This window comes from Malus domestica, chromosome 14 (genome assembly GCF_042453785.1).
Source record: "Malus domestica chromosome 14, GDT2T_hap1".
In the NCBI taxonomy this organism is placed as follows: domain Eukaryota; kingdom Viridiplantae; phylum Streptophyta; class Magnoliopsida; order Rosales; family Rosaceae; genus Malus; species Malus domestica.
Genome location: NC_091674.1, coordinates 30,248,417 through 30,267,163, shown reverse-complemented (window position 1 = coordinate 30,267,163; position 18,747 = coordinate 30,248,417). Strand labels below are relative to the sequence as shown.

Below are 18,747 nucleotides of genomic sequence, written 5' to 3'. Positions count from 1 at the left end.
TACATCTTGAGATTACTTATGTAATCCTCTATTTCTATAACAAAAATGGAGTACTCGTGTTGGATTACTATTCTTGTCCACCTAATTAATGTTTTTTAATAGAGTTAGTCCAATTACTTATAAGCACGTGTTCTTATTTCTTCGATGTGAGATTCATATTCTCAACACACATCACGTGTGACGAATTTTCATGTGGACAACATAAATCGAGTGAAGTGGAGCACTTCCCTTGCACCCTGTCAAGTGATGAGTGGGTTGACCTTGTTACTTGTACATTGTACAAAAGGATATAGACATATAAATAACTATCTATTGCCTAGTCATCACTATTACATAACAACCCTATCTACCAATACTTAACAACTAAGGTAGATACTAATAGTGTATTGAGTACACTGTGATATGATGGTCCTCTAATATCCTTCACAGTACACGTACGTTACGTATAAAAGCAATCTTTGAAAACACTAATGAGTAAAAGGAATAAGAAATCTGAAGAAGAAGAAGAAGAAGAAGAAGAAGAAGGCACTTGGTTGGCTGATCTGTGACAAGAAAATCAGCCCAACCGCTTTCTGTATTGAGTACCAGATTTCTGTTGTTGCAAGTTAGTTCAATCTGTGTTGTTTGTATTGTTGAGTTTGTGATTTGTAAGCTCGGTTTCGAGGGGGGGTTATTGTTAGGAGACTATGACAGGTGGCAAAATTAGTTGGGAATTGTTGTGGAAAGATGGTTAGTTAGTTAGAAGGTTAGTGGAAACTCACTATAAATAGCAAGCCTGTACCAGAAGGAAAACAGTTAATGAATATTGAGTATTCCATTTCTGTTAGTTCTCTCTATGCATGGTAGAAGATGTCGAGCTAGGTCGTAACACAATATGCTAAGAAGTTGAGATTCCACCATAAAACAAATTGGTAATATAGTAAGAGTTGATAAACCTAGTTCACACAAAACTCCAAACCCTAAAGAAAGGTCCACGACAGCAAGGTCCACGACAGCACCACCAATTCAACCTCAACCTTCCAGCTGCAATCCACTTGCTGCACAACCTGACAGAAGGAATACTTAGCTGCACAACCTGACAGAAGGAATACTTCACATGGTTTCTGCCACCTGTATTATTTATTGCATGCGTGTATTAAACTTGTATATAAACCATGCTGTCAGTACAGCAAGGGTTAAGGACAGTATTATTGTTTATTGCATGCTTGTAAACTTGTATATAAACCATGCTGCCATTGCAGCAGGTATTGAAGTAAGAGAGCTTGATTATTCATCAGCAAAGACGATATTCATCATGGTATCACAGAGCTAACAGTCTAACGACCAAAAGCTTTAATTTTTTTCTCTTCTCTCTCTCATGGCGTCCAGTTTAAATCCCTCAACTCCCGTTGCTATTCCCTCTCTTCCAAATGCTTCCAACTTTCTGACTATAAAGTTGGATCGTACCAACTATCCCCTATGGCATGCCCAGATGTTGCCCTTGCTTCGAAGCAGGAATCTGGTGTCCTTTGTTGATGGAACCAACCAATGTCCTCCTGCCTTCTTGCAGGATGATGATGGCCAACTCACTGATAAAGTCAATCCTGACTTTGATGCATGGATTCAACACGATGCTATGGTCCTCTCTTGGATCAACAGTTCGGTTCATCCCACCGTTCTTGCCTCTCTTATTAATAAGACAAGTTCTCATTCTGCATGGACTTGTTTACGAGACAGGTATGTTTCTCAGTCTACTGGTCGTCTCCTCCAATTGCGTAGTGAGCTTATGAATACCCATCGTGGTGATTCCTCTATTGCTGAGTTTCTTGATCGTATTAATGGTCTTGCTGACACTCTCTCCCTCTCTGGTTCTCCTGTGACTGACTCTGATCTTGTTGCCATTATTTTAAATAATGTTGGGCCTGCTTATGAGAGTATTGTTGCTTCTGCACAAGCAAGGGATGAGGCCATCACTTACAGTGCCTTTGAGGCTCTTCTTCTTGGTGCAGAGAGACGTCAAAAGCTTCATACTGTGTTTGAAAATGGGCCCACTGCCCTTGCTGCTGGATGAGGTAGTTCAGGACCTTCTCGTGGTCGCGGTGCTTTTCGAGGAGGCCGTGGTCACTTCAATGGCGGCCGTGGCCAGTTTCCTCCTCGTCCACAAGGCCAAGAACACCATGCTCCTCCACCCCGACAAACCCATTATGGCATTCTTGGTGCTCCTCCTTCTCCAACCCAATCTGGTGGCCGTATCCAATGCCAAATATGTCGTCGTCACGGCCATTCTGCCATCGATTGTTTCAATCGCCTCAATATGGCCTATGAAGGATGTGTTCCTGCTCCACGTCTCCAAGCTTATGCTGCTGCTGCACCGTCTCCGGCGTCTGCTTCTCCCTCTGGCATTCAAAACTGGCTTTTTGACTCTGGAGCCAATGCACATATCACTCATGATTTGAATCAGGTTTCGAATCCTCGTCCTTACAATGGCACTGACAATGTTAATGGTGTGGTGGATGGATCAGGTTTGCACATTTCTCATGTTGGCACTTCTATTATTCACACACCCAATCACTCCTTTACCCTTCCCAACACCCTTCACTGCCCTAATGCTTCTACTAATGTTATTTCCATCAATCAATTTACCAAAGACAATCATTGTTCACTGACCTTATATCCCAATTCCTACCGTGTTCAGGACCTTCAAACGGGGAAGATGCTTTTGCAAGGCCGGAGTAAAAATGGTTTTTATCCATTTTCAAGTTCTTCTGTGGTCAACAATGGAGTCTCTGCATTTGTCGGTGTTAGAGTGTCGGATGCTACTTGGCATTCTAGGTTGGGTCATCCTGCAATTTATGTTTTACGTAATCTAATTTCCAAAAATATATTACCATTAACTGGTAATGCAACCTACGACTTTTGTTCATCATGTCCCCTCGGCAAAAGTCATAAGTTGCCATTTAATTTATCCTCTTCCCAGTCATCATTTCCTTTGGAATTAATACATTCAGATGTATGGATTTCTCCTTCTTATTCCATTAATGGTTACAAGTATTATGTTGTTTTTGTCGATGATTTTTCTCGATATGCATGGCTCTATCCTTTAAAGTTAAAATCTGATGTTTATCAAACCTTTGTTAATTTTAAAAAGCTTACAGAAAATATGTTCAACACCAAAATTAAATTTTTTCAATCTGATGGTGGAGGCGAGTTTGTCAATTCTTCTTTTAAACACTTTTTCACTCAACATGGCATTCATCATAGACTCAGTTGTCCTCATCATCCCGAGCAAAACGGTCTCGTGGAACGCAAACATCGTCATCTTGTTGAAATTGGCTTAACTTTACTTGCTCATGCGTCTCTTCCTCACACTTTTTGGGATGACGCTTTTCAAACTGCAAATTATCTCATTAATCGTCTTCCTACCAAAATATTGAATGGCATCTCTCCTTTCCAAAAACTGTTTTCAAAATCACCACAGTATGATTTTCTCAAGGTATTTGGCTGTGCTTGTTTTCCCTATTTACGTCCATACACTGATACTAAACTTAAGTTTCAATCTAAACAATGCATTTTCTTAGGATACTCATTAAATTATCAAGGTTATAAATGTTATGATCCTACCACTGGCAAGTCTTTTCTGTCTCGTCATGTTGTTTTCAATGAAAAGAGTTTTCCATATAAAGAACTTGTTCCTCCGACCTTGTCAAACCTTAGTCAGTTGGACCATGTCCTGGATATTGATACCTTCCATTACACCCAACCACATCCGAACCCACGGACCCCTCCTTCCCTTCAAAACCCCATTGTCGCCACCTCTCTCCCTCACCCCCTACCACTACCTACCACGGTTTCCCATACTACCCTTCCCTTATCTATTCCAGCCTCCCATTCTCACTCACCAACTCTGACTACTCACGTGAATATTGAACCTGCCAACATCACTTTTCCTATTGCTCCATCCACTCATCCCATGATCACACGTGGTCAACAAGGAATTCGAAAACCCAATCCAAGATATGCTTGCATCACTAACATTACTAATACTTTGGTTGAGCCCACATGTTTCTCACAGGCCAATAAGTCTACCCAATGGCGCCAAGCAATGGCAGAAGAATTCAACGCTTTACAGCGTACTGGCACTTGGACTTTGGTACCCTACAAGTCTTCTATGAATGTATTACCTAATAAATGGGTGTATCGCATCAAAAAGAAATCTGATGGTTCCATCGAGCGTTTTAAAGCGAGACTAGTTGCCAATGGCTTTCATCAGCAAGAGGGAATTGATTTCTGGGAAACCTTCAGTCCGGTGGTCACACATGCCACAATTCGGCTCATTCTCTCTATTGCTCTTCATTTTCAGTGGCCTATCCGCCAGCTTGATGTTCAAAATGCATTCCTTCATGGCACGTTGAATGAGGAAGTTTATATGCGCCAACCTGCCGATTTCATTGATCCACAGTTTCCCTCTCATGTGTGTCGACTTAGACGATCCCTATATGGTTTAAAACAAGCACCCCGTGCTTGGTTTCAATGTTTTTCCCAGAAACTCGAAGACTTGGGCTTCACTGCTTCCCAAGCTGACTCGTCTCTCTTCACCTATTTTGACGGCTCAACAATCATTTATCTTCTTATCTATGTGGATGACATATTAATCACGGGGAACAGCAATGCTCACTTGTCTCAGTTTATCACGCAGCTTGGTACTCATTTTGCAATGAAAGATCTTGGGCCCTTACACTACTTCTTGGGGATGGAGGTTTCACGGACGCCTTCTGCTTTCTATCTCACTTAATCCAAGTATATTTTGGAGCTTCTACAGACAACTAATATGGATGACGCCAAGCCCATCTCAACGCCAGTTCCCAGTGGTAAACGCTTGAGTTTATATGATGGAGAGCCTCTCTCAGATGGATCTTCTTTTCGCAGTGTTGTGGGCGCCCTTCAATATCTTCTATTTACACGTCCTGATATTGCTTACGCTGTCAACCAAGTGTGTCAGTTCATGCACTCTCCAACTACTGCACATTGGGCTGCAGTCAAACGCATCTTACGGTATTTGAAAGGCACACATGATCATGGCTTAATTTATAAACCCAGTCCCCTCACTCTAACTGCCTTCGCTGACGCTGACTACGCCGGCGACCCTGATGACCGTCGTTCCACTGGAGGTCACTGCATATTTCTTGGAGATAATTTAATTTCCTGGAGTTCGAAAAAGCAACGTGGAGTGTCCCGGTCCAGCACAGAGGCAGAGTATCGTCAACTTGCCTATACTTCTGCCCATCTATCATGGTTTCGAAATCTATTCCGTGATTTATATCTACCATTACAGCCACCTCGTCTCTGGTGTGACAATATCAGCGCCATTGCTGTTGCTTCCAATCCTGTTTATCAAGCTCGCATGCGCCATGTTGAAGTGGATTATCACTACATAAGGGAAAAGGTCATTCGCAAGGAACTAGAGGTTGGTTATGTGGCTACCACAGATCAAATTGCTGATTTTTTAACCAAGGGTTGGTCCTCTGTCCGTTTCCATTATCTTATCTCCAAGCTTCCCGTTCGTCAACGCCCCGTCAGCTTGCGGGGGCATGATAAACCCAGTTCACACAAAACTCCAAACCCTAAAGAAAGGTCTACGACAGCAAGGTCCACGACAGCACCACCAATTCAACCTCAACCTTCCAGCTGCAATCCACTTGCTGCACAACCTGACAGAAGGAATACTTAGCTGCACAACCTGACAGAAGGAATACTTCACATGGTTTCTGCCACCTGTATTATTTATTGCATGCGTGTATTAAACTTGTATATAAACCATGCTGTCAGTACAGCAAGGGTTAAGGACAGTATTATTGTTTATTGCATGCTTGTAAACTTGTATATAAACCATGCTGCCATTGCAGCAGGTATTGAAGTAAGAGAGCTTGATTATTCATCAGCAAAGACGATATTCATCAAGAGTTAGCCCAATTGCTTATAAGTGCAAACAATGTTGGAACTCACTCTCTCAATAAATAGTTCTCTTCTAGGCCTCCGAAATCTGACAATGCTTCGAATGTTCTTCCTTACATATATATATATATATATATATATATATATATAGATGCAATGGTATGACCCGTCCCTTGCACCCTGTCGAGTGATGAGTGGGTTGATCCTGTTACTTGTACACTGTACAAAAGGATATAGACATATGTCTATTGCCTAGTCATCACTTTTACATAACAACCCTATCTACCAACACTTAACAACTAAGGTAATCACCGTGATATGATGGTCCTCTACTATCCTTAACAGTATACTTACGTTACGTATAAAAGCAATCTTTGAAAACACTGATAAGTAAAGGGAATAAGAAATCTGAAGAAGAAGAAGAAGGCACTTGGTTAGCTGATCCGTGACAAGAAAATCAGCAAGGAAACTGCATTTACTAATAAAAGCAAATAAAACAGAAAACCTACAATACGTGGCAGTCTTACCCCTTTATTCCAACTTGCAAAGGGAAATAAAAAAAAGTGCAAATTCTCAACTTCTTAATTGTTGTAAATTAAGCATATCTATTAATCTTTAATGAACAAAGCAACTAAGCTTAATCACTACATAATAGCTGCATTTGGCGCTTGAAGCATAGCAATTAGCAGATAATGTTGTGAAGAAGTTCAGGCCAGATTATTGTTGTTTAGGATTGGAAGCTGGGGAGGAGGAGGAGGGCCAGCCGGAGGCGGTTGTTCAACAGGAGGATCGGGAGCAGGTACTCTCATGCCCGGCTGTTGGTTTGCAAGTGGTGATTATTTTGGACGCAAAGGAGGTGGTGACCGCCTTTCTCTCAGTTCCCTTGCTATATTCAGATCATGGTGATCTGCATGCAACATTTCATTAAAAAATAAATCAAATTTATGTATTAAGAGTGAATACAGTAGACCATATCTTTTATATGTATATGTGTGTGTATATATATATATACCTGCTGCTGTGAGCAAACCTTGCTGCAGAGTGAACATGGTAGCTACAACAAGAAGAACTACAAGAACTAGAGTCACCCATTTGCTTCTCCTACTCCAAATATTCTCTTACTTCCTCTTTCCATGGTTTTAGATATTATATATGCAGAGGTATGTGCGGTCAATTTTATCACTGCTCACAAGTCACAAGCGTTCATTGATAAAAGCAAGTTGATTTTAAAATAAAACTGATTTTGATAAAATGACAAATTCTGCTTCCCAAACATTGACTAGCTAGTCAGTCTTGAGGAATCTCAGAATTTGGTCCTGCATTTCTGCTAAAATGACAAATTCTGCTTCCCAAACATTGACTAGCTAGTCAGTCTTGAGGAATCTCAGAATTTGGTCCTGCATTTCTGCTCACAAGGTTAAATACAAGTGGGAAATTATATATTTACCTGTATACAAATGTATACAAGGACAAGAATTTAGAGAATATGTTTCTTTGAAAATCATCGGGCCAAATATATATGTAGAATTAGTCAGTAATTTTCAGAAAACTTACTGAAGAAAATCAAATATAATATTGGATTCATTGGAGTGCTAATTAGAATTTCAGAATTATCATTTCTTAGGGTTTGGGGTGCCAGATTTTTAGCAGGAAAATAAATATGTTAGTAATATATGTAAAACATCATCAAATCCTTAGTTTCCATAAATTTCAGTTCTTGATATACACAAGCACATATATTTTCAACTCTCATAATATAACCAAATACAGAAAGATATCACCTAATACAACAGCACTAATCCAAAGTAACGTACCACAAATTAAAAGTTGTCCTTAATTATTTTGATGAAGGAGAACGTTTAACGACTTCGGAGCTGAGAACTATGGAACATTTGGAAGCTTCTTAAAAAAGTAGGAATTTCCATTGTTCAACTGCGCAACATGTTCAGCAAGGCTATGCATTACTCCCACATAAGCATCTCTATACCTTTTCAGAAGCACGATTGACGACATTATCGCTCGTTGCAGTTTTGGTAATGGTATCCCTCTCCTCTTTGCGTTCTCGAAGTTGAGATCACTGCTCTGTCTCTGTCCCAACACTACTGCAATCTTCTCATTTTCCTCTTCCTCGTCCTCATCCGTTACGAAATTGTCTATTCTACTGTAAGGGCATCCTCTCGAACTAGACGAAGATCTCCTCCTTCGGTAGCTGTAGCACTCCATGCTAGCTTCCTCAAAGTCCGTCTCTCTATGCCGGAGGGTGTGAGAGATGGATTGGGATATAACGCAAAGGGAAGATAGATCTGTAAAACAAATAAAATGGAGTTGAATGGCTCGTAAGTCATAACTAAAAAAGTAGGTGTGATTGGATCAGAAATAGACCAAAATAATTAATTAAAAGATGAGTAAGTATTAAGTTGTGCAATTCATATTCCATCTTAAAAAAACTTGGTGAAGAAACCAAAGTGGGTAGCAGTAGTCGTGCAGGAATTGTGAATGCCCATGATGTTAGGCAAAGTAAGTAATTCGAGAAATTAAATTCAGCAGCTAGCCATGCACAACGTGTGATGTGAGTTGGGTTTTCCAATTAATTGCTTTGAATTGTATCCTTACCAATCAACATCCAGCTGTGTGTTGGAAGATTTGGTTTGATTATAGCCACAAGTAATAAATTGGTTTAGCAGTTGGCAGTGTACTCGTCAATGGGCACTTAAATTTGAATCTATTTCCTTGTAGTTTAGATGTTAAACAAAGTAAAATTTCCACTACTAATGTTATACTGATATTTTTTATGATAAAATCTTACACATGTGTTCTGTTATGCACATAAAATCAAAACAATGCATCGCCTTTGGTTGCTCGAATTTTTAGCTTATCCTATATACCTTATTAAAGAAATTAAACATAATCTTTTCAAAAACAAAAAAAGCATTATATCTTGCAATATTGTTCATTGTGTATCCATAAAAATAAAATAAAAAGAACTCAATATTTTAAACTTCTCTCCCAAATTATAGAAGCACGCTAGTAAATTTAAAATATTCATCATGCACTCCTCGCTGTTCTCCTTTTCACCTTTCACAATATCACAAGGAAGACGGAGTCATAGAGATCGAGAAACTTTTTCAATCAGAATGAGTTATTTTCCGTACACATATACAAAAGGATACAAATTGTTCTTCAGCTTTGACTGTAACAACTTTATAAACAATTACTTTCGAGCTAAAAACTGCGAAGCATTAGTCTTCTGATACAAGTGATCATCACCATTATTCAACTGCATAACACGACCAGCAAAACAAAGCATCATTTCCACGTAAGCATTTCTAAACTTTTTCAAGAGCGTTATCGATTATTTGACCTTCATTCGCACCTTCGGGGTCACTCGAATTTTCCCAAACTTAAGGCGTTTCCCCATTGAAACCATCTCGTTTTGCTCATTTAGTCTGCGGTAACGCCTTCTCCTCCTGTACCTCTTCATGTTTCCGCAGCATGCGGTAAATATCTGCATTTTTTTTCAGAGAGAGAGAGAGAGAGAGAGAGAGAGAGAGAGAGCTATATAGCAAGGCAATAGATAGTCATGTACATATATATGGTATGTGATGAAGATAAAGATGAAATGCAGGTATTTATGTCACAGACAAATAAGGTAAGGGACTTAGATTATTGAAGGAATTTATGAGAGCACGCAGTGCAGCAACTGAAATTATGCAAATGGAGCTAGACTTTGGTGTTGCCAGCAATCACCAATTAACATCCAACTGTTCCATTTAATATCACTTTTTTTATTTGTTTTCTTTGACTTTGATTTTTTTTTCCTTTTAATTTTTTTCTCATAGGCTCATTGTCAAGAACGTCACATGTCAAAATAAATACCAACATATTTATTCACCAAAAGAAATAAGGACACAGATTTATATGAAAAGAAAAATACATTGCAATATTTAGAACAAAAGCACCAGGACTTCGAGGATGTTTGGGATTGCTTTTGAAAAGGTTCAATGTGTTTTCTCTCTCAAGTAAAAGTGTTTCTTACTATGTTTAACAGAAAAACTCAATATTTTTCTGAATCATAAAAATGTTTTTTTAGAGAACCACTTGCTAATTAAGTGTTTATTCAGAAAGCTCTTTCAATTGGTTTTTCAGGAAGCAACTAGATGTTTGATAAAAATTTCAATGTGTATCTAATAAAAATGATTATCATATAAGTGCTTCTTATAAATCAATTCACAAACAACTCCTTAGAAAGTTCAGATTCTCGACTTTTGATGAAACTTGGAAAGAAAGGCATTTCATTGAATAATGATGATGTCAGGAACTTAGGAGCTTACAGATACGATATGGAGTCATCAAATGAAGTACTGCGTCACGTATACAAAATGTATAATATATACCTTCTATACAATTTCTTTTGACATACAAACTCAACTCAGTATCTTATCCTTCTTCCAGTAACTGATGGACTGGCGGACTTGAATCTTATGGACTTGAGCCTGGACTCTCGATATCTGTTCTTCGCATACGAAGAGAGTTAACCCTCGTGGCTGGAGATAAGGACTCGTCAACATTCCTCTCCGCATCCAGCATGAGGAAATACGCATGAGGTGCCCACCCTGCAAATTCAAAAATAAAAGATTAAATATGTAGACATGAAAATTAGGTCAGCATTCTACCAGTTGATGAAACATGAACATATTAACAGAAGATAGCAGACACACCATCCCGCTGGTTTGGGAGAGGGAAGGATTGCAAGTAACAAATCGAAGCTATGACAATTCCTGCGCTCAAACAAATCGAACGTCCCAAAAGATGGATTATCATCTGTTAACTTTCTACATTATGTTTTATAGTGGAAGGAACTGAAAATTGTATCATTGCATTTAGTAGCAAACCTATAAGACCTCCAGCAAAGACGTCCTGCCAATGATGCCAGTAGTCATCCACACGAGAGATTCCCACGAGAGCAGCACAGAGTAACGGCAGAAATACAATGCAGAGCTTTGCGGAATGGCCTCTACGGTCAAACACTTTGATCTTCCCCGATAAATACCATGCAAGAAAACCAAGACCTGCAAATGAAACTGCACAATTGACAATCGCAACCGAATTAGGCACTGTCTTTTCCAACTGCATAGCGTTAAGAATGCACAACGCACAGAAAGAGAGATTGATGATATGATACCTGAAGTATGCCCGCTAGGAAAGCTTTTATGTCCTTCCTTTATAATCTTTTTCTCTCCAGTGCAGATAGCATTGTTAGTGTTTGGATCATATACCTGTGACGTGATTGAAAAGCAGTTCAGCATAATGCAGGGACAAGCCCTTACGCTTACAACAATCGTTAGCGAAAGAAAAAGAAAATTGTCACCTACACCTATTCCATTAGGGAAGCACCGCCAGAAGAAGTTTGGACGCGGGCGGCCAACAGCATCCTTGATTGCATCCGTTATTACAAGAGTTATGAGAACAGAATAGAAAAGACCTATAAGTTGGAAAGTAATTATCAACCAACAGAAAGAAAAGGGGTGTGCGGAAATCATTTCCAAAGAAAAATATAGTATACAGGAAGCCTATAAGGACACAGGCAGTACCCAATATGGCATGGTGCAAATCATAAACATCCTTTCTGCAAATGTAGTACACGAGAAAGATGGAGAGAGGCAAGAGTACCGCGTAAATCTACACGCAGAAAGTGAAGATATAGTAAAGTATTCAGTATTCTCTGTAAGGTAGAAAGATATTAGATGGTGAGAAACTGATACATACTGGAACAGCCCAGAAAGGAATGGTGTCTTTCTGAAAAGGGTATTTGAGATCAGTCATCATTTCTTCGCCAACGAAACGATGAAAAGGCTCTATAAAATTCAAAGATAGATCAACCGCCGCGAGAAGTACAAGAATTAACCAGTCATACTTGTGCACTTTAGCCACTTTGACTCCATGAGATCTTAATGTGTGAGAAATTATCTGCATCTCGGGCATCTTCTTTCCAACTGGAGTGTGAAACCAATTCGAAATGGTCTTTCGGAAAGGAGTGTATAGTTACACCAATTTGAATTGAAGAACAGGTACAATTGAAGAATCAAAAGTCATTAGCTTCACCGTTTTCTTTCTCCCAAAGATACGTACCCTGAAAATGACACATTTGATGAAGAATCAGATGAAATCTAGAATCTAGAATCTAGGAAGTTGTCCAATCAATCCTTGGCACCAAACGAGCACTAAGAATGCTCAAAAGCAATGATTTTCGAGCTTGTTAGCGTGACAACCATCAATGACATATGAAATGCCAATCCATTTTTGGCAGAAATTTGATGCTCAATCTAGGGTTTCATGGAAATTATCTGATTACAATTCAAACTGCCAGTTAAAATTCTTATTAATCAAAGAACATGAAGCCTTCTTTTTCACAAACCCTAGTTTGTGTATACACACACACACACATATATATTAGAAAATTAAACAACCCAATTCTTGAAGACATGCATGAACCCTAGTTTTCATAAGACGTATCATATTTTCCTAATAAACATTGTCCAATATACATTGGACATAGAGAGATAGAAACAGATTACCGTTGATAAGAAGAAAAGCTCCCCAAGCCTCGGGCTCCCTCATCAATGGCGCGATTCAAACAGAAAGAAAGGGCGAGAGAGGGGCCCCGTGGTGTGTGTGCCTTAGAACCTTTGAAATTAAAAAGGTATAGGTTAACCTAGGATTAATGGTCCAACACAGAATCCTAAAGGTAAGTTAAGTTAGCCCAATTGTGAGGTAAAACATGCACTCACGCACAAACATCATACATAAATAGATGGGGAACATAACTATGTTGTACTCTGGCAAAAATAGAAAGTAAATTAGGTATCCTAATACTTTGTTGGAATGATAACTTCAGTCCTCATCCTTCTCCATTTTATTTCATTTGCTATAAATTTTATTTTCCTTTTTGCTGTTGTTGAATAATCTACAAATTATTCTTTAAAAATGCGTTAAGAAAATATGGCAAACGTATTGTTGAAGACATTTTGTTTACAAATAAAAATTATAGCAGATGATATTAAATACTGGTATTTTAAATCATGGGACACTAATTCGAACCTAAATGCAAAATGAGATACACAATCCTGATCAACTAGCCTAAGTCACATTTGAGATTCGAATTTTGTGACTTTTATTACAACGTGATTTTTTTGTTGGATATTACCACATGATTGTTCATATATATATTGATTTGTCCAACAGTACATCTCTCTAGCAAAATTCCTTGTATATATAGGTTGGACATAGAGAATTTCTTTTAAATGAATATAATTTTATTAATTTTTTCCTTGGGAAATGTTTGAGATTAATCAAATTCCAAAACCATCGAGTTTATCAAGTCCTCTATAGTTCTCACCCGCTTTGCTACACAACTCATGTCCAGCTTGTATAATCAATTATTTCAGGTACCATGAAGATGTCGACCAAAATAAGATATATTGTATATTTAGGAAAACTCAGCTCACATCCTTGTACTAGATTTGCTTAAAACATTATAATATAGAAGTTTTGACAGTAATTGCACGCTGGAAAGGCCTCTGATTTCTGTAATCCAAGTATCCAACACATGGATGCTTAATAAAGACATTGGACAATGGACACACCACTGCAAACAAATCTTCACATTAGCATGCAAAAGAGAAATATTACAATATAAAGAAAAGGGCTACTAGTACTAGTCAAAGTGAATCAAGTGACTTGTAAGAAGCGAAAAAACTTTCATACATCGATGATATCATGTAATTGATATTTTAAGTTAATCATGTTAAGAGAGGTCGGTAACAAATGATCTTTGCTTTGATTTTGTCTTTATTTCTTTTATATGACGTTATATAAGAAAATTAACATTCATAAACAGTGCGTTATCAATTTGATGCACCATCATTGTATCATCTTTGCTATAAGCTTCTCTCCTATGATACGTACATATATATTCATACATTGAGATTTAATATTGTCCACACTCCACACCACATTGTTCTCCTATATTTGCTCTCTCGTGTTCTGATATTGCGATACAGCCTTCTCGTATCTGAAGGAGAAGCAAAAGGGGCAAATCATTTTAAAGCGAAAGAAAGGGGTTTTGCTTTCATTAAGTTCAATTATAAATTCAGTATGCAAGAGATTTGACGAAAACACAATTTGATACATCAAACGTCACAGTAAAAATTACTTGTATTCCGATACTTCCTTAACAAGCCGTGTTTCTAAAACCCAACTTAGAATAAATCATGCACAAGTTCCGATGAATGTGCATGTGCTTGGTCCGTTTCTCTGTAAAGTTCATGTGCTTCAGTGCATGGGCTACACGTCGAAATTTCAACTCTCTCCACGCAGGCATAGCAGCAATATATTTCATTTTCTTGTTTTTTCTTCAGATTTGACCTGATTTAATTTGAGTTTGACCAAACTAGACCTTCATTTGCTTACTTAAACTTTGATTAACTTTTGATTTGTTATCTACTAAATTTACTAATTACTTGTATTGCAGAGATAAAACCCATCTGCTTAGTTTAATCCCATTGTTGATACATAATTAAAGGCTCTTCTTTTGTCTTTGAGATCTCTTTTGTTAGAAGCAAAACATAGTGGACAAATCAGCCCAAGGGGAGGTGACCTGTCATCTGTTCATTGTTCGATGCATATTAATCAAACTTGAAAGTGCAAGCATTTCATTGAATTAATACTCAAAGGTAATTAAGTAACGTGAGTTGGACCAGTGTGAGAGAATAGTGTCTTCGTCTTTTTACATTCATGTTTAAATTTTTTTGTACGTTAGTGATTTAGATCAACTTATCAAGATAATATGTTTGTGAAAATTTAAACATCTCTTCCGATAAATTAGAGTCATATTCATTTTAATTTGCTTAGATACCGAGAATAATATGTATATCTGTTGCCTTCGAGTTCAAATCTTTCTCTCACAAATTAATCATTCATGCTCATTTATGAAAATAATGTGTTCGTGACATTGTCTCCCTCCTCTTATATCAGAGTATAATATCCTCTCCTAAAGAAACTCAAAGGTGAAATAGACAAATACTTAACATACCTCAAGAAGCACGAAGCCTCACCACCTTTCATTTCCCACAGCCACCACCAAATGGATCCACCGCCACTCCCGCCTCTCCCCACCACAATCACCACCACCGCAATTCCGGCAGCCACCAGCATGCAACTCAACTACCCCGACTCCGTCGACTCCTCCCCACGCTCCCGCAATGCTGACACCTGGGACGACCCCCTCCCTCAAGTCCCCGGCGCCAAGCTCCGCCTCATGTGCAGCTACGGTGGTCACATCATTCCCCGCCCGCACGACAAGTCCCTCTGCTACGTCGGCGGAGAAACCCGCATGTTCGTTGCCGAGCGCCACTCCTCTCTCTCTGACCTCTGCTCCCGCCTCTCCCGAACCCTCCTCAACGGCCGCCCCTTCTCCCTCAAGTACCAGCTCCCCACCGAAGATCTCGACTCCCTCATCTCCGTCACCACCGACGAAGATCTCGACAACATGTTCGAAGAATACGACCGCACCTCCTCCGCCTCCCCCCTCAAGCCTTCCCGCCTCCGATTGTTTCTCTTCTTCGCGAAGCCGGAAACCGCCGCCTCGATGGGTGCTCTGCTCGACGACGCAAAGTCCGAGTCTTGGTTCGTCGACGCGCTGAACGGGTCGGGTTTTCCGAGGAACCTGTCGGATTCCGCCACCATGGATTACTTGCTGGCGGGGAGTGAGAATTCTTGCAATGATTTGGAGGCGCAAGGCGACTTCTTCGGAGGCAACAACAAACAGGACAACAACAATGGTTTGATGAAAAATGTTAATAATGTGGTCGGACATGATGGTCATTCGATCAATCAAGAGTCCACCTTCGCCGAGGACAGTACTTCCTCTTTCGGGTTGTCTTCCTCATCGACTTGCTTGTCGAATTTGCCTCCGATTCGGGTTCGAATGGACGAAACTGGTGATAGGTTGATGCAGGGTGGTCAGAGGACTGTTGGGATCGAGGAGCAGTTTTCTCAGATGACTACTAGTTATGCTGCTGCTGCTGTTGCTGCTCCGCCGCCAAAGGCGTCGAATTCGGGTGCTTTGCCGCCACCTGGTGCTCAGATGATGAATGTTTCTGGCGTTTCTGGAGAAAATATGAACAGGGTAGATGATGAGAGATCACCAGATCAGAGTATACCGGTCGGATTTCGTAAGCCTCCTCTGCCATTGCCGGTGCAGCCTCTGCAAGTTAATAAGGCTGGCGGCGGAGGAGGAGGTTATAGTTTGCCTTCACCGGATTCAGTTGCAAGGTATGTGCTTTCTCTGTGTGTCAAATATTTGCTTTCCGTAAAGATGATAATTTTGCAAATGTGGGTTAGGCCTGTGTGCCCGCACTTTTCAGCTGACTTTGAATTTTTCGTGTATATTAGAATAGTTTAGAATATCGTTTATTAAAAAAAATGGACGAAAGTTTCGATTTCAAAGTAAATGCCATAAGTATGAACTATGAAGAGACGTGCCTCTATATATTTAGGTGTAGAGCTCGATGAGTGATTTTATTTTATACAAGCGATATTGGGAAGAGGGAAATAGAACTAGGGAACTCGGGGAAATCGGGATAACTGAGCTACAAGCGGCTTGCAGTTTTCTAATTTTTGCTTTTGGAGTTTGGAGATAATAGTTTGTGTAAATTGGGTTATACTGTTTGTCCACATTGTCCAGTGATAGTAGCGTTGCATCCGCAAACTCTCTCTCCAAACCAATGTACTATCGAGAGCAGATTCAAGCTGCAAACAGGGACAACATCAGAGGTCCTGCTAGCCCGAATACACCCAGTGATGCTTCCGATCCGGGATCTCAAAACCAAGTTCAGCAAGTTCAGGATTCCGGGTATGCTATTCCTCAACAATCAGATCAGCAGCAGCAGCAGCAACAACAACAACAACTGCAGCAGCAGCAGCAGCAGCAGCAACAACTACAACAGCAGCAGCAGCAACAACAACAACAATATGTCCATGCCAGCACACATTACATGCACCATCCTGCCGGAGGCCAAGTGCCAATACAATCTTACTACACAATGTATGCACCGCCGTCACAGCAACAACCTCATCACCAAATCGATCACCAGCAGTATCCAGTCTATTTGATGCCTGTTGCGCAGTCACAACAATCGTACAACATCCCTTTGCAACCTAACATGTCTGACACAACCGTGGTTGCCTCAAGCGGCTTAACATCCCCCAATGCTGGCTCTGCCGTTTACAAGGACAGTAATATCCCACCTGTGTATCCCACAAACGCGGCTTCGCCTGAAATGTTTGCAAGTGTTTACAAAACGGCTGTGCCACAAACTCCAACATTAGTCCAACTTCCTTCTAACCAATACCAGCAGCAATACCTGGGGTTCTCTCAAATGCATCACCATCCTTCTCAGTCCGCTGCCATGCCTCCGCCTGCAACCACTAACTACGCTTACGAATACGCCAATCCTCAGCATGAACAAGCGTTCTACACACAGCATCAGGCCGCCCCATTGCCTCCTCAATACCAGTCTATGACTCCTGCAGCAGCGGCCGCAGCAGTGGCACTGTCAGAAGATTCGAAACAGCAGCTACCGGCATACTCAGCAGATCAGAACCACACAACCATAAGTCATTAGGCATGAATTACCTTAATTTCATATTTGAGTTGCTCTTCTTTCCTTTAATTGATGGCTATATTATCATAGACTTTGCTCGTATGCATAGAATATGATATAATAAAGGGAATAGATTTTCTTCTTCTGTCTTAGTTTTAGGGGTTATATATTAGAACTGCTGCCCTATGTTGTATGAATAATGAGATTCATGTCCGTGACTACTTGTAAAAGGGGCTTCTCTCCTCAAATGGGACGGACTTACATACACCCATCGAACACGACTGTGACGTCTCAGGTCAAGAATACAACATAGCATTGTATCATTAGCACGAAACAGTCGGGCTAGCATGGCAATTGAGGAAAGACTTACGTACACCCCTCAGATGCTACTGTAGCGTCGCACATCAATAGTACAATATCATGTCATTGTGTATCGCTAGCATGAACCGCTTGAAATGTATGTAAGTCCCACTCCAGACAATTGGCAAAAAAGATGATCACTTTGGGGCTTCATTTTAATTCAACTAAATAGACAGCTGCTAATGTATGCAGAACATGTAGATATATATATAAAGCCACATGGTCCCCGGCATGGGCGCCGCGCATGCATGCATACATGTACAGGACTGACGCATGCAAGTTGGTGGCGTTGGTAAATTATAAAGAACATAAAACTTGAAATATTATATAGGGGCATCTATTAACTGCACTAAGATTCAGATTCTTGACCTTTTTTACTATATTTTCTGAAAAGTCAGATGCAGTGCTAGCTCAGACAATGTCCATATAGTTTAGTACTAACTAACTGAAGTTAAAGTACTATTTCAGTAGGGTTTACTTTGATTTTGTAAGGATTTTTAGATAAAATGGTTTTTATATTAGCATAACTCATCATTTTAATCTTTGAGATTTGAAATCGATATAATTGGTTTGAGTTTGCTCCCCGTCAATCATTTTTTTATCATTCTGTGAAAAAATTTCGTTAAATAATGACAAAATGATAAAAATACCTTCAAATTTTTGTCAAATCATTTTGGTACATTGTTTATTAAATTAAGGAATTTTTGTCATTTTGATCATTATTTAACATAGATTTTTTTCACGGAATGATCAAAATAATTGACAGTAGACAAACTTAAGGATCACTTCTATC

The 18,747-nt window shown here is 39.6% G+C and overlaps 2 protein-coding genes and 1 long non-coding RNA gene across 3 annotated transcripts; 1 reads left to right on the top strand and 2 right to left on the bottom strand.

Moving 5' to 3' along the window:
- Positions 1-6,361: 6,361 nt before the first annotated feature.
- Positions 6,362-10,092, bottom strand: LOC103415533 (uncharacterized). The gene is made up of 2 exons (XR_011575509.1): positions 6,944-10,092; positions 6,362-6,838 (listed from the first exon to the last, which is right to left on the bottom strand). It is a non-coding gene; the product is annotated as an uncharacterized lncRNA (long non-coding RNA).
- Positions 10,093-10,194: 102 nt separating this feature from the next.
- On the bottom strand, positions 10,195-12,677 carry LOC103415534 (lipid phosphate phosphatase 2-like). The gene is made up of 8 exons (XM_008353855.3): positions 12,507-12,677; positions 11,698-12,061; positions 11,523-11,610; positions 11,304-11,413; positions 11,114-11,207; positions 10,824-11,012; positions 10,650-10,709; positions 10,195-10,544 (listed from the first exon to the last, which is right to left on the bottom strand). The coding sequence occupies exons 2-8, from the start codon at positions 11,911-11,913 to the stop codon at positions 10,411-10,413; spliced, it is 891 nt and encodes a 296-aa protein (XP_008352077.1). The 5' UTR covers positions 11,914-12,061; positions 12,507-12,677; the 3' UTR covers positions 10,195-10,410.
- Positions 12,678-14,928: 2,251 nt separating this feature from the next.
- LOC103415675 (RAF-like serine/threonine-protein kinase PRAF) lies at positions 14,929-17,739 on the top strand. The gene is made up of 2 exons (XM_008353980.4): positions 14,929-16,263; positions 16,676-17,739. Exons 1-2 carry the CDS (start codon positions 15,074-15,076, stop codon positions 17,613-17,615), a joined length of 2,130 nt encoding a protein of 709 aa, XP_008352202.2. The 5' UTR covers positions 14,929-15,073; the 3' UTR covers positions 17,616-17,739.
- The last annotated feature ends 1,008 nt before the right edge of the window (positions 17,740-18,747 follow it).